This window comes from Botrytis deweyae (genome assembly GCF_014898535.1).
Source record: "Botrytis deweyae strain B1 chromosome Unknown BDEW_057, whole genome shotgun sequence".
In the NCBI taxonomy this organism is placed as follows: Eukaryota; Fungi; Ascomycota; class Leotiomycetes; order Helotiales; family Sclerotiniaceae; genus Botrytis; species Botrytis deweyae.
In genome coordinates this window covers 177261-201609 of record NW_024066264.1, presented here as the reverse complement: position 1 = coordinate 201609, position 24349 = coordinate 177261, and the positions used below count along the sequence as shown (strand labels likewise).

Here is a 24349-nt window from a genome sequence, read left to right as displayed (position 1 = left end):
GAAATGGCTGAAATGGCTCACAGGATTGATAAGGGGAACAGGGACAAAATGCCTCAAGCAATTAAACTGCCGGCGCTATTCCCGCCTGAATAATTGGCCCTGGCCCAAGTCCAACCTTATAAGGTTAAAATTCGGCGGGGAAATTTAGTTTGAATGAAGGCTGTCAATAATAAAGTTTGACACCTCAGGCAATTAGAGGGGCAGAAAAAAAAAGTTTGTTTGAATTTTGGTCGGCTCGGGAACCGAAAGAAATTCGAATCTCCAAGTACCTACCTACCTACGAACGAGTACATCGATATCATCTGGGGAAGAAGACCTCATATCTTGTCTCTCAATACAGGTTAATCAATTCAATTCAATTCAACCCAACCCAACCCAATACCTTATCTAATCACCCTGCTCTACATTCGAAACACCAATATGGGAAAAGCTTCTAGAAATAGGACCAAGCATCGCGCTGATCCTACTGCAAAATCCATCAAGCCACCCACTGACCCAGAGCTTGCAGCTATTCGAGAGAGCAAAATTCTACCAGTTCTCCAAGATCTACAAAGTGCAGACCAATTGAAGAGATCAACCGCCGCGACTGCAATTGCGAACCTCGTTGACGATACAAAATGTCGAAAGTTATTTTTGCGAGAGCAGATTGTTCGAATTCTGCTCGAACAAACCCTCACAGACTCGAGCATGGAGACTAGAATCGCAGGATGGGGAATCATGAGAAATTTAGCATTAGAAGAGGAAGCGGACTTTTGTGTGCATTTATACAGACAGGATATTTTAACTGCAATTGAGGGAGCTGTCAAATCTGTAAGCAGTCACAGCAATCCCATTCTTTCATCACTACTCTAACAAAAGTAGATTATCGAAACGATCGATTCAAAAGACACTCCGCTCTCGAAAATACCACAATCTCAACAGGACCTCTTGTGGAGTCTTACAAGTTCTGTAATAACACTGTTAACCTCCCTGTCTGAAGCCGAGATTGAGATTGTCGAAGCCATATCAAAACTATCTACAATTATCAACTTTTTGTTTGGATTGTTGTCGCTGGATACAACTCCATTGGAGATCAATAATGAAGTACTGTCATGTTTAGCAGCCCTAACAGAAGACAATAAGACCTTGGTCGAATTCATTACAGAGCAGAAGGATTGGTTCAAACTACTGATGCAATTGAAGAACTCCGGTGGATTCAAAGGTGTTGCTACTTGTGGAGTACTTCATAACATCTTTACAGTAATGAATTGGGTCGATGACAATGCTCCCATGGATGGCGCCTCGGATGCTATTCTTCTCCCGACTTTGATCGAGTCAATGCAACAAGCACAACAGACAAATGCTGCCAATGATACAAACGGCCACACGAAAAATTCTAGCCCCGAACGAGTCTTGCAAATGGCCTTGGAAATTACTGCATCGATTGCAACTAGCCTTCAAGAAGCTCTTGAACTTGGAAACGGAAAGGAGGAAGTGTTTGAAGGATTTGGAGATGACGAGGAAGTGGATGAAGACCAGATGGTTGACGGTGATGCAGATTTGTCGGAAGGTGAAGAAGGTGACTTGAGTGACGGAGAGAACGAAATGACACAGGAGGATATTGAGGCTGACATGGATATGGTCCTGGGAGATGACCCAGAAGATGAGGAGACGTCTAATGATCAAGATACACTCCATCAACTTGTTCAGGTCGCTTGTCCAGCCGTTATAGCTCTTACACAACTATCCGAGGACTCAAAAATGGAGGGTGATGATGTACAAACTCCTGCTCTGGCAGCTCTAAACAACATCGCATGGACCGTCTCCTCCATTGACTTTTCCAAGAGCCATCTTGGTAGCTTACAAAAGTCATGGGCTGGTCTTGCCCAGCGTATATGGGACGAGGTCGTGTGTCGTGTACTTGCATCCAACACGGCGAACGTTGAACTGGCCGCCTCTATTACAAGTATTGCCTGGGCTGTTTGTAAGAGTGTTCAAGGACGTGTTCAAACACGAGCGGATGAGCACAGAAAGTTTATGGCTCTCTACCATGCTTCGAAGGGCTTTGAAACCCCAAGTGACTCCAAGGCTTCTAAGAAAGACGCAGAAAATCTTGATGATTCAGCTTTTCAGTCTCTGGGGGTCAAATGTATTGGCGTGTTAGGTAGTCTTGCCCTCGAGCCCGCACCTATCGAACTTAATCGAGAAATTGGCATTTTCCTAGTCACTCTCATTGCAGGCGTTCCCGAAACCCCTGCGGCTCATGCGGTGGAAGCCTTGAACGAGATTTTCGATATCTATGCCGACAAAAGTTATTCGTTTGACCAGTCAGTTTTCTGGGGAAGTGGATTCGACAAACACTTGGAGGAAAGTTTGCCTAAGTGCAAAAAGATGGCTAAATCAATTGACAAGAGAAAGTCACCAGAGCTTCGTTCGAGGATTGATGAAGCAGTATTGAATCTAGCGAGGTTCTTGAAGTACAAGAGAACAGAAAAGTCGAGCTAGGGTGTAGATGACGGGATATAAAAACCAGGATAGTCAAGCTACGACAAAGAATATTTCTCTATATGCTAGATTAATCTCACAATGATACCACAATGATACCACGAGTCCTTTTCAATTTGTTCGCTCAGTGAGACAGGGGTTTTAAAACAACAATCTATGGTTTTGCTTATTTATTCAAATATCGAGGCTTGATCAAGATTTTGACGTCAACAATAAAGAATTATTATGGAGACAAATTAGGCGCAGGGCTTACTCGTCCAGCATCATCAAGGCGGGCTGTGCATGGAAGCTTTAGAATGGCTCTACCCGTTTCCCGTTTCACTTCAACAAACTTCCGACTTCCCCGTTTCTGCAACTCTGCATTGAACCAACATATCCATGGAAACTCATGGGCATCGGCGCCTAACATCATTTTCGTACATTGTTTTGTCAACAATGCTAATTGTCAAAATAGGAATATCGTCATTACATGGTGCGCATCAGTGCGCCCCAGACTGCGGCTCAGCCAATCCCATCTCACCCCTGTCTGAATGGGGGCCAAAGTTGAAGAAAGGACATCATCACGGCCGCCATAATCATCAACCCTCATGCAAATTTTCAACAAGCCACTGTCAGCCTCGCGAAGGAGAGCTCCCCTTGTGCAATGTTCGGCTTGATAGATGATCAGCCACTTTTAGTCGTTCCGTGTAAGATGTGCTTGACACTCCGTGGCTTGATACAGTATGTTTGCTCCAACTTCTCAGCCTCGGTGGCAAATGTTCGAAGAAATGAATCTGTGATGAAGTTGGATGTGATGAAATCGGGAAAAGAAGCAAAGCAGTGGTTTTAAGCATACAGTGTGAAGACCGGAGCGAGCCTAACGCGGTCCCTGTCCGGCTGGACTGAACACATTGTGAAGGCACAAGTACCAGCATGAACATGCAAAAACGTCCCAGTGTATCGGTAATGGAGGCGTTGTGTTGTCGATGGTAAGGCAATGCTGTGTAATGAGCCATTTTTCCAACCGGTTCTCTCCTTCTGTCTGCAGAAATACTGTGGGGAGAATTCATGCATATAATATGTAATATGTGAACGAATTTAAGAACTTTGTATAAGTAAGATCGTCATCTCGCCTATCGGGACTCTACTTCCATTTGCTTGTATTTCTTAGTCTTATATTCTAGCTGGGTTAAGCATCTGAGCTACTTGAATACGTATACATGCGTTTACGAAGCGGATTGGATAAGGCTAGCGAGCGAGATAGTCGGAGCCAGCCTGCTCAAGCCGCAAGTCTCGGTATGGAGGAACATCGTTTTACAGATTCTGGCTCAACTGGCGCAGATGTTGGTTCGTCAAGGCGAGTTCTTCCACTTTTCTTTTATGCTCTAGTTGCTTGTGAAAATGATGAATTAGGCTAACCGCGTGCTGTGAAGTAGTGGATCGCCATCTGAACCCGACACTCAGAACTGTGATACTTCCAATAGACAGCAGGCACAAGGCATAGTCCTCTCTAGTCAACATGAGGAATATCAAGAGATTCCAATGGCATCATCACATTATACTCAAAGACCTTGCTCAGCACCACCATCATTTTATGACCCAACTCTCTATCCCGAACCCTCCATTCCTGTGTTATATCCTACTACGTCTGCATCATCCTTACAGCCTTATACAACCACAACTGCCTCTCAACCTCAACCTCAACTTCAACTTCAACATAACTATCCACCCTATATGCCATCTCACATAAATGCACCTCAGCCTGAGTCTATCTACACCTCCGCACCTTCATACCCCTACCCACCACCACCACCAGCTCCTACACCACCACCGCCTCCCCCACACTCTTGTCACTTTGACCCCTCTCAAAATTATCCCCAAGCTCATCTACCATACCACCAATCCCAAAACCAGTACCACCTCCCTCTCACCCAACCTCAACCTCGAACACCACACCTCCCATCCATCAGACCAAACTTCCCTCCTCTTCCCACTTCCCAAACTCAACTCCAGACTCACCAGCCACATTACCAATCCCAAGAAAGTCCCTGGTCTCCACTTGAAGCGCATGAATCCCGCAAACGCCGCGCTTCAGATGCGTTGAGTAGTGCCGGACTGGGCGTCGCTGACGCAGATGTGGATTGGGGCTATAAGGATAAGATGGGTCGGGAGCTTGATTCTCTAGAGATGGAAAGTAGAAGTATGAGGAGAAGAGATGAACGGGGTGAAGGTAGCGAGAGGGGAAATGTACCAGGAAGTAGCAGAAGAAGTAGAAGAAGATTGAATGATGAAGATGTAGGGAATGGAAGTGCGGGACGAAGACAAGGAATAGATGAAGATGAAGATGAAGATGAGAATGAAGTTGAGTACGAAGCAAGAATGACGCGAGGGGAAGGGGATGAAAGTGATCGAGGAAATGGGCATGCGTATTCTTGAGTATGGAAGGTCCCGACAAGTTCAATTTGGATGGATGACTACATCTATACGATATTTCTATTGTCTATTTGGATACGATATTTCCCTTTCTTGTTTTCCGAGCATTGGTTTCTCATTTCATTATTGTTTGCAATTTTCTATTTCATAATTTCTTTGGATGTTTACAGAGGTTCAGCAGTACTCATGTTTCACAAGAAGGATTTGAAGGATTTGGCAATTTTTGTGTAGTTTTCCTACAGAGTCAATGTGTTTGTTATGCGAAGTTTCGAGTTTTTTCTTGATTAAGCCATCAGTTTGTATTGGTAGATGTTCAGAGAATAGGAAAATCAATATTTCACATTAGGATTGAATGTAGTGGTTGATGTATACCTAGTACATATATTGATGTGGATTAGATGCCAAGTGTGTTTTGTATATTCCCCAAAAATAGAGGATATTTGACACAAATTTCGACATGGAAAGAAATGATCCTTTGATCTGGAAATGTGATCAGAGAAGATAGAGATCTAATGCCACTTGCAATCTTGTATGTAGCGATACTATACGAAAGCGAGACCGACTACCAGCCATGTAAACTATGAAAACTCGTATAGTACAAAGTTATTATGAATTGCTTACTGTATGTATGTATTGCACCTTCCCGCCTACTGGCTGCATGACGCCCCAATGGGTCGCAGTTTGTATGACCATAAGCTTTGAATAAGAATAAGCATCTTGTTCCTTCTGCAGTCACTTGATGCGCGACCAAGGTCTCACCCTCATCCACATTTTTTACATTGGCACAAAAGTCGCAGTAAATGATACAAACGGGGCGGAGAACACCCATTTACATTTCTCTAAACAATACACTGCATACGCTATATTACTAATATTTACCCTTCTTTGATGGTCTAGCATTCTTTGCTTTCCTCCTCTCCTGTAACTTTCTATCCTTTCGAATATCCTCCGTACTCTTAATCTCCGACTTTCCACTACCATCTTTGAATGAGCCAACTCTCTTTTCCTTTGCCTCAGCAACTCTCTTCTTCCTGACATGGTAATCATCACGATATTTATCAGCTTCCTTTGGTGCTCTCTCTTGCTTGTGCTTGTATCTTGTACCGAAGCCTCGTCCAACTCCACCAGCACTGGCAGGGCCCTCGCGTTCTGCTTCACCTGTTCGAGGCATACGATCGACCTTGTGTGCTTTACGCCATCTATCGAATCGACCACTTTGGAAACTAGCTGCAATCTTTTGACCACTCTCTCCACGAATGTATTTGGTTCCTTTAGATCCATCCTCATCGTTGGCTCGAGCGACATATTTGCTATTCTTTTTATCCCATCTCATTCCCTTTGCTCTAGCGGGCTCGGCAAAGGATTTCGCCCCGTCATCATTAGTGAGGTCCATAGTAACTCCTCTAGCTGCCTCGACGAAATTTGAGTTTTGAGATGCTGTGTTGTATGAACCAGAATGAACACCATATCCACGTTCTTCTGCAGTATTGATAGTTTTTGGCGTATATGACATGAAATTTTCGGAGTCTTTCCAAGACAGCGTTCGTCCTTTGCCTTTTTGTGATGCTTTCGAGAACGTAACTTCAAGCTCATTTTCCGATGCCTCGGCCATATCGCCATCTCCTCCAGTGACTGTGACCTCAAGATCATCGTCATCACCATCGTCGCCATCTACCTCCATAGGCGTATCGTTATCTAATTCTTCTGCTGCTGCTGCTGCCTTTTCGTCCTCCTCCTTCTGTCGTCTTGGAATGATTTTCTCCCTTCGGTGTCGCATGATTTCAGCAGCCTCGCTGTGAGCAGCTTTGCCCTTCTGCCCGATCTCAAATACAGTTTCATTGGGTCGGAATCCACTGATCTTTGCAAGCATATCCAATCGAGCTTGTTCGGCACCATTTGTCACATCCTTGAAAAGTGGGTGTAGTTCCATCCACCCTTTTGATGCTACTACTTCTTTGGCTCTCTTTGCACTCTCACTTGATGCCGAGTTACGGGTCTTAACGTAGAGCTTTTCTCCCTTAGCTGATACATTTCGCAACGCGGTAAGATCGTCGTCATCATAGAGAAGTTTCGTGATCCATTCCGACTTGCTTTCTATCTCATTTCTCTGCAGAGCACCAACAATTACATCTTCAGCGTAGTTTGGTGAGTCGCCACATTCACGTCCAAGAAGTAATCTCCTTCCTAGAAATAGCTGTAGATCGAGAAGATATGGCGCATCAGTATCTCTAACCAAACTGTAACTCCAACCCCGTTGACCAGCTCTTGCAGTACGACCGACTCGATGAACAAAAACCTTTGGTTGTGGTGGAAAGTCATAATTAATGACATTTGCTAGGACAGGAATATCAATACCTCTAGCTGCGACATCAGTGACTACTAATATATTTGATTTTCCAGTACGGAAATCCTCAACCTGGATATTTCTAGCGGTTTGATCGAGTGAACCATAGGCATGAGAAACAGCGAATCCAGACATACGAAGTAGAGAAGCGAGATAGTCGACATGATGCTTCGTGGCTGCGAATATGATTGTTGAATGCTCCGTGGGCTTTAGTTTCCTACTTGGGCCATCGGGACCTCTCTTGCGCTTCTTATCAAACCTGTCTGTTGCATTTAGTGCATTCTCGGGTAGACCTGTGGGCATTTTGACCAAATCTTGGAGGATGTGCAATAGAGCACCTTCTTTTTCGGCACCTTTAACACTGAAAAATGCACTCTGGAGATCCGGGGAAACTTTGCTCTCTGCATCGAGACGAACCAAACTTGGCTCTTGAAGACCAGCTCTGGCAAATTCCACCAGTGACTTTGGTAAGGTTGCAGAGAACAATAAAGTTTGTCTTGAAATTGGCAAGGCGTGAAGAATTTCTCCCAATTGAGCAGCGAAACCCATTTCGAATAGACGATCGGCTTCATCAAAAACAACATATTTCATCGACGATAAATCCAAAGACATTTCAACCTTCAGATGTAAAAATCGACCAGGCGTAGCAATAACAATATCAGGATTTCCGGCCATAAATCCGAATTGTTCTTCGAGACTGTCACCTCCAACAAGTAGTACACATTTAAGGTCAGTTCCTCGTCCAAATTCCTTAACAACTTTCAATGTTTGTAAGGCCAATTCTCGAGATGGAGACATAATTAAGGCTCTTGCACCAACACGCACACTGTGAGCTCTCAACTTTTCAATCATTGGAATGACGAAGGCAGCAGTTTTTCCGGAACCAGTTCTAGCCATACCAACAACATCTTGATTATCGAGGACTAAGGGTATCGTTTTTCGTTGAATAGGTGTAGGTACATTGAATCCTTTTCTACTAATTGCCTTTAACAAATGCGAATTCAATCCTTGGTTGAAAATTAGTACATTTGCGCAAAATACAAGGAGAGGAATTTCATACCCATTGCTTGAAATCCACCGCCCTTCTTGACACTCTGCCCTTTCAAATTTGAATTCTTTCGGTTGGCAGCTGATTGCTGTGCCGATATAAAAGCTCCATCGCCATCTCCATCACTCTCGAGTCCCAGATCCAGTATACCATTAGCATCCAGAGGCTCTACATTTTTAGTAGTTGTATTTCCGAAATTATCGTCATCTCCGTCGATATCGTCATTGAAGAGAGATTTGGTGATATCAAAATCATTCTCCGAAAGCGCGGGGGATGCTGCACGACGAGGCATTTTGAGAGTCGTATTTTTCCACAGCTCGCGCAAATAGCAGCATTCGAAGCATTGAAGATATCCAAAATCTTATCAGTTCAACTTTTTTTCTGATATGGCCCGTGCATCATTTCACCGCCTTCGTTAGCGCAAAACCTTAAATTTTGGAGGCAGATTGGAAAAATATATTCGAAATATTTTGGACCTTGAGCGATCAATTGATATTGTACATAAATATTTGAGAATCATGGCACCACCAGCTTCCGGGCGCAAGTCCAAGAATGTTAGCAAGGGTAAAAATGATGCGAAAACTTTGAAAAGGAAAAGAGATATAGAAGATCATGAAAAGCTTCAGAAATCAGTGGATGAGCTTGTAAGTGCAGCAATACCTTCCTTATCGACATTTACTGACTCTTTCAGGATGCGAAAGCAGAAATCAAAAACTTCTCTGAACTTCCCCTGTCTGAACCTACATCATCTGGACTCGAAGCGTCTCATTTCAAAACTTTGACGGACGTTCAATCGAAAGCTGTTCCTCTTGCGCTCAAGGGAAAAGATATTCTGGGCGCTGCGAAAACTGGTAGTGGAAAGACTCTTGCATTTTTAGTACCGGTATTGGAGAACCTTTACAGACAGAAATGGACAGAACTAGATGGCCTCGGTGCTCTCATTATATCTCCAACTCGTGAATTGGCCATACAAATTTTCGAGGTTTTGCGAAAAATCGGACGATACCACACCTTCTCGGCAGGATTGATCATTGGAGGTCGGAGTCTGCAAGAGGAGAGGGACCGTTTAGGGAGGATGAATATACTTGTGTGTACACCTGGGCGCATGCTACAACATATGGACCAAACGGCTGCATTCGATGTTGATAATCTACAAATGTTGGTCCTAGATGAGGCGGATCGAATCATGGATATGGGATTTCAAACATCTGTTGACGCTATACTGGAACATTTACCGAAACAACGCCAGACGATGCTATTTAGTGCCACACAAACGAAGAAAGTCTCAGATCTAGCAAGATTGAGTTTGAAGGAACCCGAATATGTCGCAGTACATGAAGCAGCATCCTCAGCCACCCCCACTACATTACAACAACATTACTGCGTGGTGCCTTTACCTGCAAAGCTCAACACGCTATTTGGCTTCATTAGAGCTAACCTAAAGGCTAAAATAATAGTATTTATGTCTTCAGGCAAGCAAGTGCGTTTTGTCTACGAAAGTCTAAGACATTTACAACCTGGTATTCCATTGCTTCATCTCCACGGTAGGCAAAAGCAAACCGCAAGGCTTGACATAACTTCAAAGTTCTCTTCATCGAAAAATTCATGTATATTTGCGACAGATGTTGTTGCAAGAGGTCTTGACTTTCCTGCCGTCGATTGGGTGATTCAATTAGATTGCCCCGAGGATGCTGATACCTATATTCACAGAGTTGGTCGAACTGCACGTTATGGAAAAGTAGGCCGGGCAGTCATGTTTCTGGATCCATCTGAGGAAGAGGGCATGCTGAAACGATTGGAACATAAGAAAGTGCCGATACAAAAGATTAATATTCGACCGAACAAGACGCAAGACATCAAAAATCAATTACAAAATATGTGTTTCCAGGACCCTGAGTTGAAATACCTAGGTCAGAAAGCATTTGTCAGTTATGCCAAATCCATCTTCTTACAAAAAGACAAGGAGATTTTCAACATCAATCAGGTTGATTTGGAGGGCTTTGCTTCGAGTATGGGTCTTCCCGGTGCGCCAAAGATTAAATTTCAGAAAGGAAACGATGCAAAGAATGTCAAAAATGCTCCAAGAGGTGCTATTGAGTCTAGCGATGACGACAGCGAAACCGAGAAGAAACCTAAGAAGAAAGAAGAAGTCCGAACGAAATACGATAGAATGTTTGAGCGTCGTAACCAGGATGTTTTGTCTGGCCATTACTCCAAGATGATCGCAGATGATACTCCTATGAAGGATGTAGATGGTACCGCGGACGCTGATGAGGATAATGACTTCTTGTCAGTCAAGAGAGTAATACCTGTGGGTAATAACGACAGTTCCGACGACGATGATAATGACGATGTTGCTGCAACTGGGCCACTAGGAAAGGTTATCGAGGGTATTAGCAAGGATCCTATTGTGATAGACTCGAAACGAAAAGAGAAACTTCTGAAATCCAAGAAGAAGCTTCTTAAGCTCAAAGATAGAGGAACCAAATTGGTATTCGATGAAGAAGGTAATCCTCATCAAGTATACGAATTGGAAGACGAAGAAGATTTCCGCGCAAGAGGTCCAGCCGAGGAGCAACGAGCTAAGTTCTTGGAAGAAGAAGCCGAAAGAGTTCGTCAAGCAGATCTCCTTGATAAACAAACTGCAAAGGACAAGAAACGAGAAAAGCGTGACAAACGTAAAGCGAGAGAAGCAGCATTGGAGGATGACGATGAGGCACCTGAATTGGTTGGTGCTGGAGATGATGAAGATCCTATGGCTCTTCTTAGATCTTTGCCTCTACCGGAAGACGAAGAGGATGAAGATAGTACGGCAAGACCTGCAAAGAGACCTAAGAAATGGTTTGAGGATGATTCAGATGATGAGAGAAAGGTTGCTAAGAGAAAGAGTCGTGTTATTGAAGCTGCCGATGAACCTGAGACACTGGAAGATTTGGAGGCTTTGGCTGCTGGTCTTCTTAATTAATTTTGGCATTGGGAATAGGAGTAATATAAAATGTAAAAATAGCGTTGATAATCAGATCAGAATTGAATCTTTCTATACCCTTTTTGAATTTCTTGCCCAATTGTTTGTTCTGGAGTCAAATATTTACATATTCATTTCATGATACGATATTGCAAATCAAGACCCCTAATCCATAACCCATCTCACCGAATCTTGGCTAAAACTACCCCTCCAACCTAACCCCCACATTCCAACAAGTAATTACAGCTCATGCTGCCACGATTGGTCCGTCGGCCCATGTGAAGCTTACCTCACATTTTTATGGAGCCCCGAAGCCAATTCGACTCGGAGGTAATCCGACGGCGCGGGAACCCTCCCACCCTCAAGTTGTACAGAACTTCTTTTTCTTCCTTTCTTGCTTTGCTTTTAATTATTTTTTATGCCAGAGAGAGTTCTTGATTGAGAGATAGATGGGTTACTAAAGGATAGATAATGATATGAGAGGATTACGCGATATGCAGGACAGAGATGAGAATCATATTGAAAAGCAATGGCAGGCTGCTTGCGCTGAGAAAGGGGACCCGGATACGGATACAAATGCTGCGAATTTTGGAGTGCGAGAAAGGGAGGATGGGGTTGGGGATGTAGATCAAGTGGGCAGTCTGCTAGAGAGATGCGATGAGGTGGCGGGAAAAGTAAATGGGTTTCTGGAAGAACAGTTTGGAGAGGAGGAGGAGGTATTGAGGGGGGTGCAGGAACAGACGAGGATTGCGCTGGAAGTTATTAGGGAGTGTTTGGAGAGATATAGGTATGTTTCTGCGAGGGGATTCTGCGATTGTCTGCGAGGGATGGAATGGAGTATTAAATACCTATGGAAACTATGCTAACATGTGAGAATCCTCATAGTCTAGAAGAAATATCATTTTCCTACAACGGCGGAAAAGATTGTCTCGTTCTACTGATTCTCCTCCTCGCCGCGCTCTCCAATCACCAATCCTCTTTTTCATCCTCATCCTCATCCTCATCCTCGAAACCCAAACCGAAACCCCTCCCCCTCGCTCTCCCTTCCGTTTATATCCTCTCCCCGCATCCCTTCCCCGAAGTCGACACCTTTGTCGCCTCGTCTTCCGCACACTACCATCTACAACTCTCGCGCTATGCATCGCCGATGAAAGAAGCATTCACGCAATACTTACACGATCACCCGGTTGTGAAGGCGATTTTGGTGGGCACCAGAAGGACAGATCCGCATGGTGCGGATTTGACGCATTTTGATTTGACGGATGGGGGATGGCCGCGGTTTATGAGGGTGCATCCGGTGATTGATTGGCATTATCGGGAGATATGGGGGGTGAGTTATGATTATTATTATTTTTCGTGCTTGGGGGTTCCCTGCTTCTTGCTCAAGTCTCTTTCTTTTCCCGCTTCTTTTGCTCTCTTCCGAGGAGCTTATTCTCAGATCTGTAACTCTGGAAGTCTACCAAGCATAAACTACTCATAACAAAATACTAACACAAACCCCCATAGTTCATCCGCCACCTCAAGATCCCCTACTGTCCGCTCTACGATCAAGGCTACACCTCACTAGGAGGCACAACCGATACGCATCCGAATCCCGTACTAGTTGCCGAGGATAGCAAGGGCGAAGGAGAAGGAGAAATAAAATTTCGACCCGCGTATGAATTGGTGGAGGATGAGGAGGAGAGATTGGGGAGGGATTATTAGCGGAGGGGGATGTGAAAAGCCAGAAGCGAAAAGCGAAAAAGGCATAGGAAGAAGAATCATTGGGGGTAGAGGGAATACTTAAATACTAAATAGAGAGGAAATATATGGGATGCGGGAAAGAGAGAGAGGGGAAGAAAGAAAGAAGAGGAATGATGATGCATGTGCATGATACCACTAAAGACGAGAAAGGTCTTCACTTCATGAAGAAGATTCAACAGAATACAGAATACAGATATATTGAACAGGATGGCATAATGTACAGTATAGTATAGAGCAATGAATCTTTACATATTTTATGTATTATTTGTTAGTTGATTTTGGATGTATGGATGTGAATGTGGATATGAATGTGAATGTGAATGTGGATATAAATATAGATATACATTATTTGGGAAGTCACATATACCTAGTTTCTCCCCCTTTTTCCTCTTTCCTCTTTCCTCTTTCCTTTCCTTTCTCTACTCCCCGAGATCTCAAGGTCTCGAAAGATGGATGGATGGATTCTCAGATGAGTTTTATCACAAAGTATTACCTACCTATGGTGAGATTCTACACTTGTACACATACACATCACATTACATCACATTAAATCACATTACATCGCAAATCACATCGCAAATCACATCGCAAATCGCATCGCATCACATCACATCGCAAATTACATCACATCGCACCACACAACCAAAACCCACCCCCAAAAATTCCAAAAAAATACACAATTTCCATCTTCATTACCTAACCAAACCCGAGTTACTACTGTCTGCATACCAAACACACAGACAGACAGACAGACAGACAGGTACGAAGTTCCATTTAATAGTAAGTACAGTGTGTGCACACCCTAAATCAAGGGGTATGTATGTATGTATGTGTGTGTGTATGGATAGATGGATCCTCATACGCCAATCCCCATCCCAAAGTGTCCAAGATGCCACTCCATGTCCGTACAATCCAGCTTTGTTCATAATATAAGTGATTGCGCGGAACGTAAGATTTCCCTTCCCAGTCCAGTGTCATCCCACCCATTCCATTCATTTCCCATTTTGCACCATACCATACCATACCATATACACCCCTTCCCAAGTTAAGGTAAAGCCCTCGCCAAACAAAAGCAAATCAAAATTCGATTAAGGGAAAAAAAAACGCCCGATGAATTTATGCATCCTCCACCTCAATCTTCACTAATCCCCGGGTAAAGAGTATTTTCATTTGGTCTCACATCTCCATGTAACCTAAGTCTATAAAGACAAGTGTAAGGCACCTTACCATCGCCATGATTCCCCTTACTTCTGATCAAGAATTTATTACTAGCAGACGTATCGTTCTTGATGTTATCATCCGATTCGGTGACAAAATCCCTAAGATCTACTTGTAACGAAAAAGCTTGAGTGCTTGAACCATAAGCATCGTATGTCCAATCGCCCAGCTTTACCCAGCCAGATTCAAGATCATCATAATTTGCTTCCGGGAAGACATCATCAGAGCGTACTTTGACTTTTGTGAAAGTAGGGGTATGAGGGATATAGGCGAGAAGTTCCATGTGGCTTGGTGCCGAGAGAGGCGAGAGACCTGAATTGGCGTAACCGGTTTGAGGGAAGTGTTCCACAACGACTTGGTCAGGCCAGATATGATTAGCCGTTACGACACCAAGTGTAGGGCCGTTACCATTTTGCTGTGGTGAGCACCAACAATCGCCAATTTCATCCCACGCGGTAAGAGCTGCATCGGCGGAATTGGGGAGGGGGATGGGTTGATTGAAGATCAAGGCAATACTTCTGTGAACAAATCCAAAATCCATATGTGGAAAACGGTAAGAAGGCGAGGTGAGTCGAGGAATGACAGCAGAATGGGATCGTTTGGCGAAATGGTCCATACGTCGAAGGGGTCGATCACCCCTTTGGTTGACATTTGCGTCTGACATAGCTTCGATTTGAGCTGTGCTAATTCTAGTAGCAATTGCTCTTACTTGCTCAACGGTGAGAGCATTTTTCCCAAGCTTTGTGACCTTGTCTTCCAGATCTGTGATGTATTTTTGAAGCTCCAACTTAACCTCTGCTGCCTTATCTTTCCATTCCTTCTTGATCAATTCGATTACACCATCTCTCGAGGCAATCTTACCATCTTTGATAAGTTGTTGTATTCGAGTTTGATGACGACCGTCAAATTCAGAGCCAGCCCAGCCCTGAATCTTAACTCTATTACTTTCAAGCCATCGATCAAACTGCTTGGTATTGAAGCCTTCAGTACTGCGAGTATCAGATGGAGAGGGAGAAATTGAAGGACCATCGGGAGAACCATCAGAAGAACCATCGGGAGTAACATAGACAGGCTCCGGAATGAGAGTTGGATCACTTCGAATCTTGTCTCGCATAGCTTGCCAAAGTTTTGCAGGAAGAGCTGGTTTTCCAGCATGGTCTTTTTCAAGAACAAGGAAATCGGGAAGCAGTTTCTGGATTTCTTCCAGAGCATTTTTGTCGATTGAAGAACGATGCTTGAGGAACGTTATATCAGCTTCCGCAGCATCCAGACGGCGGTAAACGTCTTTCAGGTCCTCTGGGGCGAATATTCTAGTGGGATGTTTAATTTGTGATGGGATGAACTGTCCAATGTTCGACGACATATCGGTGCCATACCAACGAAGGCTAGGCTCGCCACTATTCAAAAAGATAGTCCATGCAATGAAGGCAATGAGGCCAAGAAGAAATATCGGTATTAAAGACTTGGTAATATCGCCAAAAAGATTTAAGAGGCCTTTTGTAAGCCTTGCAAAACTGTGGATAGTCAGTTTGATTCCAGAAATAGCAATATCAAATTTACTCACAACCTGAATGGCCATCTTAGACCTTGTCCGACATCAACAACAGTTCCATCCCTAAGCTCTAATATTGGCCCAGTACGATCACCACCTCGCATGTATTGTTGTTCTTCCATGATATCTCGTAATGCAGTACGACGGTTTAGCTCGTCTTCATCCAAGGGGGTCGAGATATGAAAATCGTAGTCTTGCTGTTGGTATGAATCAGACATAATGCTAGCATTGTCGTACAATTGGCTTTCATTCTGGAAATTTCGATTGGCACTTGGAGGAAGTCGTCGTTTAACAGGTCCAGTCCTCGAGCGCATAGAAGGAATGTGAGCAGGAGCATGAGGAACTGGTTTGGCAGGACGAGCATCAACTTGTAAAATTAGCCAAAACCCCGATTAAAAACAATAGAATTGGGCGGACTTACCATCAGGAATTGGCTCCTCGGGAGAATTTGCTCTAGGTTTGGTTCCCCTGCTAGAAGATTCCGGCTCTAAGAGACCTTCAATGACAGAAGAGATATCGTTGGCCAATGGGGCCGCTCTTGGACCATAATTTGGGAGTGCGAGTGTATTTGTACCGTACGCAGTACTTGTAGAAGCTGCCACGGGAGGGGGACCAGCGCCGCGTTCAGAACCAATGACTGAGCCAGCCGATTTCCTAGGACGTCCTCTACCTGGTGTTCGAGATGCTGGTATATCTTCAGGACCAACAGCATTAGATCCAGAAACACTGGTAGCAGTGCGGCTACCAGCTCGAGTAGTACGTCTTGTAGACATTATTTACTAATTTGTTGTAAACTTGCTAACTTAGCAGCGATATTGTGAGACGATTGAGAGTATTTGAGGAACTCGAGGTTGAAATTGATGTCTGCAGATGTATGAGTTAGTAAGAATTGATCAAATTTCCGAGCGACAAGGTCAATACAAGTAGCCCAAACCAATACACGCAGCTGTTGTATCTGGAAGAAATGAGAGGGAACGGCAAAGTGCCTACCTTTAAAGCTGGCGTGATGCGCAATATGCACTGCAAATATTCTCGTCTTGCGGATTCTAGAAGAAAGCAAGAAGCAAAGAGCAAGGAGATATACTGAGAGAAGACTTTGGATGTACTGTTGCTTCTTGATCCTGCAAGCCCGTAGCTCCTGTGAAGCTATTCGGATAAACCTCGAGAATACCTAAGAACAATGAAAGCGCAGATTCACTTTTTCGCACAAAACACGGTGGTATCTTCTTCGTCTACGCGTCTCAATAAGAAGCAAGATCAATAAAGTGTCTCGTGAAGCATTTGAATCGCATGCGCAGTAATTATTATGGTTGATTGTATTCTTTGGCGCGTGTTGATATATTGGAGTTCACGATATCGCGGAACACATTGAACGACACAATAGCATCAAAGGCCATTTAAGTTAATGATGCAAACGGAGTTTCTCGCTAGGAAATTGAATAAGGCCTTTTATTTCTTGATCGAGTACAAAGTAATGATTGAATTCAGTCAATTAAAATGAAATATTTAAAATACAAAGGATGTTTTTTCTTTGATTATTTGTGTTTTCTTTTCCCCATTCCTCGGTGTTGATTCTTTGTTCTATGAAGATTATGGAACAAAGCAAAGCAAAGCAGGTCGATCAGTCAGTTAGTTAGCCAAATCTGCAAGCTTAATGCCTCGTTACTTCAGACGGTTGGACAGCCACGTGACCATGACGCTGGGATTAATGGAGTCTGCAGTATCAGATCAGATCAGCCACAATAACTTCATACAAGTGCTCATATGCAACCTTGGAGTACCTGCAAGCTTGTACAGCAAGTCGATATGCAAGAGCTTGCCCAGGTTTAATAGATGCAAATAATAAGTACTCTCATTTATCACCATGTTAATTAAAATCAGCAATGTTTATGTGAATCTCCAATTACTACTACGAATATACCACGATTTGAGTCGGAAATTCATTGCATTTTCATTAATAGATAGCTATATCAATGAGACGGCAGGTCATGAATCGTTGAGCTAGTGCAACTACGCAGAAGCCAAAAGACAGACTATTTACTGCTGCTACCAGAATTATATCATAAGATTCTCACCATGACATCTGCAGTTCACGATCGATGGATTATTACCCCTAACACATTCTCTCCATTTTCTTCCAACTTCATACACAAACAGTAACCTACTTATTATTCCAATATGAATCCGGTCCAAAAATTCTCATTTCCGTCTTCTTCCCAATCTCAAACGCCTTCCTCGCAGCCCTCGTAGCATTTTCCCTCCACTCCTCAATGAACTCCCTCGCGCTCTCTCTATCCTCCCCAAGAAGAATCTCCTGCTCCTCCACCACCTCCGGCGCATCCCACCTTCTCAATCCCAGCAGCGCATCCGACAATGCCCCCAACGAATCCAATCTCACACACCCCGGAAACCTATACGGAATACGCGAATTGAAAATCGGTTTCCCGCTCTGTGTCGCTTTAGGTGGCATACACGCTACTCGCGCCAACGTAACATCTTGCACTGTCCCCGCCCCATAATCCGTATTCGGAAGCGTCATCTGGTCTTCTGCAACGCGGGACATCCAGGGGAGAATGGTGCGGCGTTTGGGCATATCAGAATAGCGGGGTTGAGCACCGTGGGGGATTTGGGGCATGGTAAAGCGCGCTTCGCCGTGGAGACAGGGTACCGTTTCCCAGCTGAGTCGCGGGGTCGATATAGTTGGGATGCGTGTCACAGCACCGCTTTTTCTGTGCTCTTCAGGTATTCCTGCCCACCAATTTGCGAGAACCCCGGGTTTGTGAAAGCCAGGAACGATCTTAGTACTGTTTTGAGGAGCTTCGTCATCGAGACTAACGGAGCCTTGGACTTGAGCATTCATGTTAAATTCCCCCTTCAAAAGCTTGCTCACATTTTGATCAATATGTTCAAAACCACCTGTTGTAGGATGATCTTCATCAAACTCGGAGTATTTCGCATAACTAGGGTATGACAATAAGCTCGTCCAATGATCCGGTCTTAAGGCTGTATAAGTCGCGTAATGTACTGGATCTTGTGATACTAGCTGCTGTGCTATAGAATGAAAAGCTGTTGGGAGCCAGCCTTTGTTTTCATTTCCATGAAAATCTTGTCGAGTGTGATGTTTATACATCTCCAGATCTTCATCTACAATGCGAGCTACTTCTCCATCATTTGCCACCCACCACCATTTGAATATTGGGATATTCACAGATCCCTTCTCGTCCCAGGTGCAAATAGCAGCATCAGAATCCCAACTGTCTTCTCTTGTAACATCCGACGATAATAAAAATGAAAGCGTTCTTTTCAGAAAATCATTGTCGAAAAGTCGTTCTTGGATGGTCCTGGGAGGCCAGCTTGCATGCTTAGCAAATTTATAATGTCCCAAAGCATCACACTCTTGGTGTACTCTATGTAAATCTGAAAACCAACCACTCGCCTCGCCGATCTTGAGTGCCTTTACAGCTTCTTCACCATTGAGACGTGCCGTATTTAAAGCTTTCATTCTATCGTTCAACTCGGCCTGTTTACAGTATTTGACTTTGAGGCCAGACAGAACAGCTATTTTCCGTTGATGCCTTGAACAAACTCGCGTCAGGTTTCTGATGGTAACATTGAGCATAATCATAACATCGTTGAGAATATTTTGTGGCATACGGCGCCATTTATGCGTCCGGTATAACGTATCAATCTTTTGACGAAAAGATACTGTGCATTGACAGGAAGTGAGCTGGTGAGCCGTGTCGGAAAAGTTTGATACCATAGACTCATCCGAGTCAGTATCAATAGAAGGTGAAAGCTCATTCGCTTCCGCGTCAAATCTAGTGTATCTTGATAATTCTCGAGAAGAGTCATTGAGTCTGGTGTCAATGCTGATAGGCTCAGTTCCGTTCATCCCTCGAATATGGAATAGCTCCGATGCACCTTCAGTATGTGGTGTGTTTGGTTGTAAATATAAACCATTTCTCTCTAACAGAGTTGTACCATCAAGAATATTGGCAGAGATATTCATTGATTCATCTTGAAAGTGGGTTTCAATCATATCGCCATATAACCCTGTTGATTGATTCCTACTCAATTGTAGACTTTCATACATTGATTTAGGGTGTCTCCGGGCCTCTTCAATGTTTATCGCCCTCTCACAATCTGATCCTTGCAGTCGCTTTCCATTCCTTGATCCCTTTTTAGATGTTAAAAGACGTTGGATCAAAGCATCATTTAATCTATCTATAGCATCTGGGTAATTTGGAAACTTCCTTGCTACTCTTGCCAAATGAAAAAGAAAATTACTCGTTTGTGATGAATCCTCCACCCAAGAGCATATTCCTTCATATTTCGACCATCTAGCTTTTATATAATTAATTCTTTCTATGCGACGCTTGCGAATCCGAGGTATGTTTTGTTCTATCCCTAGGCGAATGTATAGAAGTTGATTGTCGAGAGTCTCTTCAGTGTATTTATCCTTCCACCAAGCTGGGTTGCTTTTGAGAATTTTAAAGACAGTATTCATATATTCAAATATATCATCTTTGTTGGCATCTAATGCCTCAAGCGTTTCAAAGCAATAAGTGGTTTTCTCTTCATTACTTCTCATGTGAGCTATCGATTCAAGAAATTTTCTTAAATCTACCACCCCTGAAACACGCTCTTTTTGACTTGAAAGAATGGGTTGTGCTTGGGAGGATGTATCCACCGCGTTGACATTTTGATTTGAGCTTTGCATTTTGAGGCTTAGAGGTAAACTTTGACACACGTTGGGATAATTTGTCAAGGGCCAATGTAAATATATGAGAAGGCAACGATTGCAATCCGAATGCGGCAAAAGCGAAAGAAAAAAAACATAATCAAAAGCAACTACTGCGAAATGAACAGCTTAGCTGTCGTCAACATTTGCTTGAGTTCTTTGATCAAGCTTTTAGACAAAGAGTTGGTATTTTGAATGTTTAGTTGGGGACTCGATTCCTCCCCAAAGGGTAATTGACTTGTAAGACTTACTATCATTCAGATACAAAGGTCTAGAGAACATACATCAAAACAGTCAAAGAAAAAGTCAAAGGATGTGAGTGAGTACAAAAATGACGCAATAACTGGTGAAGCTATAACAAAGAATCACAAAGGAATCTTAGCAAGAGTCTTTGTGATATCGATCAAGAACAGAAAAATGAAGGAGTTGAAGAAGATACTAGTATAGCTTGATACAAAGAGTGATGAGTCGAGAATATGTAGATTCCGACGGTAGAATAGAAGATCTGAGAAGAATATGTTGTATGATGGAATGGAAGAAGACCCACCAGTGACCGTATGAAATCGAATACTTGATTGATTCCATTGCGAGGTATTCATTATCTGCAAGACATCTCCTAGAACTTTCATAGGTGAAGTCTTTTATGATATTTATACTCCATAACTTGTATACTTTCTTTTTTCATCATCATATATCAATAAACATCAGCGTCTCGATATTTTCAATGTGATGAAATTAAAGTGACGCTCCGCTGGCTCTCCGAGGGCCACTGCCGTGGAGGCAGAATAGAATAGTTGGAATTATGTAAGCGCTAGGTACCTACTTCATGCATGTGGTTCCACGTCACCAGCCACTAGCCACCAGCCACAGAGCCACAGTCTTCTATTAGATAAGCCCCAATCAAAATGAAATGACGAACTTCAAAGTTCAGAGAACAAGCCAGAAGATCAACAGTAGTGGGCTCATCTCATTTCTCCATTGTTCCACCCTTACTCCATACAATTGGCGTACGCTGGTTTCATACAAAGTCGAGATCAAAGTTTAAAACACTTCGATAACGTCAGCCAATTTGGAATCATTACAGTAGTTCCAACCTGGAAACTTCAGATGGAAGATTTTCTTTCCTCTCTTCCATAAATAGATATTGATCTAAATATCCATATACCGTTCCTCACATCTCCCTCCTCCCACTATTGTCCTCCCTCGGACGACAATTCAGGATCCAGTATATGGCTAGTCCTGCTACTAGGTATCACCCGTTGACGGCAACACTATCCCCGCGGGTCCTCTTTAGCTAGTGATTACTCGTATGAATGACTCAACTAATAGCGGCGTTCTCGTAAGGTCTTCTGCTACGACGCCTTTCATTCGAGCGGATAATGGAAATTTAAATCGGTGGCGGCGGTATGAGGAGTGGAAACATACCTGGTATTTGGAGTATATTGGGAGTAATTCTAACCACATGCTATGCTGATACTCCGTGGAGTAACATGCCTTGGAATTGCTCTGAGACTGGTGGCTAGTTGTTGCTGCTGTTCTTGCTACTGTTATTGCTACTGTTATTGCTACTGTTATTGCTACTGTTACTCACATGTGAGTGTTACTGTGAGTACTAGGTATGTATTCCTGTTGCTCAATCTCAATATAATTTCATGCATCCATCCTTTCCCTCCCTCTGTTCTGTCCTGTCTGTCTGTCTCTATCCGCAAATTAAATATGATTATCATTATTCAAGCAACCGCGGGTTAAATTTCCATCTATCAACAATATCCATATCAACAATCTATTAGCAACTTAAATTTTATGAGGCTGGTGAGGCAATCCTCGTTAATCCCTGGCACACCCAGCAGTTTCGAATGTTGCCCCACCATCGATCTGCAGGCTCCCCGATGACCGAGAATCTTACATTTAATTTATTATTCCTCCCTCTCGCTGTTTGTTATTAACAATAACAATAACAAAAACACAACTCTCTTCCAACTTTTCGGATTAAAATTCAAAGAATAATTCAATCTCATACAGCAATCATGTCAGTTGGAACAGTCTTAATCACCGGGTAAGTGGTTTTTCCATCATCCTCCAAATTCTCAAATTCTTCCACGGTCGATCGAGTCCAGACAAATTGTTGGAGAAACTGGGGAAATCTCAAAATTTAACCCCGCCATCCAACCATTCATCGATCAATGATCCAACCACCAACGGTGAACTCCTTACTAATTGCCTTTTTTTCCATAGAGGTACTGGATACATCGGTTCTTTTACAACTTTGGCCTTGCTTGAACATGGCTACAATGTTGTAATTGTTGATAGTTTATACAATTCTTCCGTTGTCGCATTGGATCGCATTGAAACACTGTGCGGCAAGCGTCCAGATTTTTACCAAGTCGATATCACAGATGAGGCAGAGTTAGAGAAGGTCTTTGCTGCTCATCCAAAGATTGACAGTGTCATTCACTTTGCGGCTTTAAAGGTGGGTAGATTATATATCTCATGACTAACATCATCAAACTAACCAACTTTCGTGCGACAGGCAGTTGGAGAATCTTCCGAAATCCCACTCGAATACTACCGCGTTAACGTTGGTGGAACAATCTCTCTTCTGAGATGCATGAGCAAATATGATGTCACCAACATCGTCTTCTCCTCATCTGCCACCGTCTATGGTGATGCGACTCGAGTTCCAAATATGATTCCAATTCCAGAACATTGCCCAATTGGACCCACAAACCCATACGGACGTACCAAGAGCACAATTGAAGATGTCATCACTGATCATGTCAATGCGCAAAGAAATAATTTGAAGAAGAAGGGGGAGAAATATGAGCAATGGAATGGTGCATTACTGAGATACTTCAACCCCGCTGGTGCTCACCCAAGTGGTATCATGGGCGAAGATCCTCTAGGTGTCCCATTTAACCTCTTGCCATTGTTGGGCCAGGTTGCTACTGGAAAAAGAGAGAAGTTGCTCGTGTTTGGTGATGGTGAGCAATCTCCAGTCTTCTCCGCCCCCCACTACAATTCTCCACCCTCCCACTCTATATTCTCCAGCCTCGGTTCGGCCCTCCTCCAGATTGAGCAAGAGCTAACAAAATTTTCTCTCTAGACTATACTTCTCGGGACGGTACCGCTATTCGCGATTATATCCACGTTGTCGATTTGGCAAAGGGTCATCTTGCCGCTCTAAATCATCTTCGCGAACAACAACCAGGTGTTCGCGCATGGAACTTGGGATCTGGTCGTGGATCTACCGTCTTCGAAATGGTCAAAGCATTCAGTCATGTTGTCGGACGCGACCTTCCATATCAAGTAGTTGAACGCCGAGCAGGTGATGTTCTAGATTTGACTGCCAATCCTACTCGCGCAAATGAGGAATTGAAGTGGAAGACTGAGTTGACATTAGAAGATGCTTGTGAGCATTTGTGGAAATGGGTTAGTAACAACCCACAAGGATATCGTCAAGATTTCCCGGAGAATCTTTTGAGTGATTATAAGGAGAGTTTGAAGAAGAATAATTAGTGTGGGCAGGGCCTATTGAGCACAGTTTTTGTAGTTTGAGGGGGCTTTCATGATTAATTTTGGGCATTTACATGAGGTTATATTAGTTATAGATATCAAATAAGTTCACTCACGACCAATTAGAGAATAAAAATAGAAGCAATTTTCCCACGATCTATGTCTTTGGGTAGAGAAGATTGATGTGTGTGTAGTCGTAGTATTTATCTCGGGAGTAAGTGAACGAATGATCAAGTGACATAGATAAACAGGGTTAAAAAAACAGTCATTATCAGATACGTAGAATGACATAGTAACAAGCTTATCAGACATAGAGTTGCGGCAGCTAG

The 24349-nt window shown here is 43.4% G+C and overlaps 8 protein-coding genes across 8 annotated transcripts; 5 read left to right on the top strand and 3 right to left on the bottom strand.

The window, feature by feature from the left end:
• The first annotated feature begins 171 nt into the window (after positions 1-171).
• On the top strand, positions 172-2588 carry EAE98_012060 (uncharacterized protein). Its single transcript, XM_038959684.1, has 2 exons — positions 172-810; positions 862-2588. Exons 1-2 carry the CDS (start codon positions 421-423, stop codon positions 2482-2484), a joined length of 2013 nt encoding a protein of 670 aa, XP_038804000.1. The 5' UTR covers positions 172-420; the 3' UTR covers positions 2485-2588.
• A 1095-nt stretch (positions 2589-3683) lies between these two features.
• EAE98_012059 (uncharacterized protein) lies at positions 3684-4899 on the top strand (the record flags this gene model as incomplete). Its single annotated transcript, XM_038959683.1, has 2 exons — positions 3684-3820; positions 3897-4899. 2 exons carry the CDS (start codon positions 3684-3686, stop codon positions 4897-4899), a joined length of 1140 nt encoding a protein of 379 aa, XP_038803999.1.
• Positions 4900-5764: 865 nt separating this feature from the next.
• Positions 5765-8580, bottom strand: EAE98_012058 (uncharacterized protein; the record flags this gene model as incomplete). Its single annotated transcript, XM_038959682.1, has 2 exons — positions 5765-8247; positions 8301-8580. 2 exons carry the CDS (start codon positions 8578-8580, stop codon positions 5765-5767), a joined length of 2763 nt encoding a protein of 920 aa, XP_038803998.1.
• Positions 8581-8806: 226 nt separating this feature from the next.
• On the top strand, positions 8807-11253 carry EAE98_012057 (uncharacterized protein; the record flags this gene model as incomplete). Its single annotated transcript, XM_038959681.1, has 2 exons — positions 8807-8932; positions 8980-11253. 2 exons carry the CDS (start codon positions 8807-8809, stop codon positions 11251-11253), a joined length of 2400 nt encoding a protein of 799 aa, XP_038803997.1.
• Positions 11254-11729: 476 nt separating this feature from the next.
• On the top strand, positions 11730-12957 carry EAE98_012056 (uncharacterized protein; the record flags this gene model as incomplete). The annotated part of the gene is made up of 3 exons (XM_038959680.1): positions 11730-12040; positions 12139-12583; positions 12760-12957. 3 exons carry the CDS (start codon positions 11730-11732, stop codon positions 12955-12957), a joined length of 954 nt encoding a protein of 317 aa, XP_038803996.1.
• A 1171-nt stretch (positions 12958-14128) lies between these two features.
• Positions 14129-16539, bottom strand: EAE98_012055 (uncharacterized protein; the record flags this gene model as incomplete). Its single annotated transcript, XM_038959679.1, has 3 exons — positions 14129-15728; positions 15779-16133; positions 16188-16539. 3 exons carry the CDS (start codon positions 16537-16539, stop codon positions 14129-14131), a joined length of 2307 nt encoding a protein of 768 aa, XP_038803995.1.
• Positions 16540-17927: 1388 nt separating this feature from the next.
• Positions 17928-20486, bottom strand: EAE98_012054 (uncharacterized protein; the record flags this gene model as incomplete). The annotated part of the gene is made up of 1 exon (XM_038959678.1): positions 17928-20486. One exon carries the CDS (start codon positions 20484-20486, stop codon positions 17928-17930), a length of 2559 nt encoding a protein of 852 aa, XP_038803994.1.
• A 2048-nt stretch (positions 20487-22534) lies between these two features.
• On the top strand, positions 22535-24023 carry EAE98_012053 (uncharacterized protein; the record flags this gene model as incomplete). Its single annotated transcript, XM_038959677.1, has 4 exons — positions 22535-22563; positions 22743-22977; positions 23038-23488; positions 23611-24023. 4 exons carry the CDS (start codon positions 22535-22537, stop codon positions 24021-24023), a joined length of 1128 nt encoding a protein of 375 aa, XP_038803993.1.
• Positions 24024-24349: the final 326 nt, after the last annotated feature.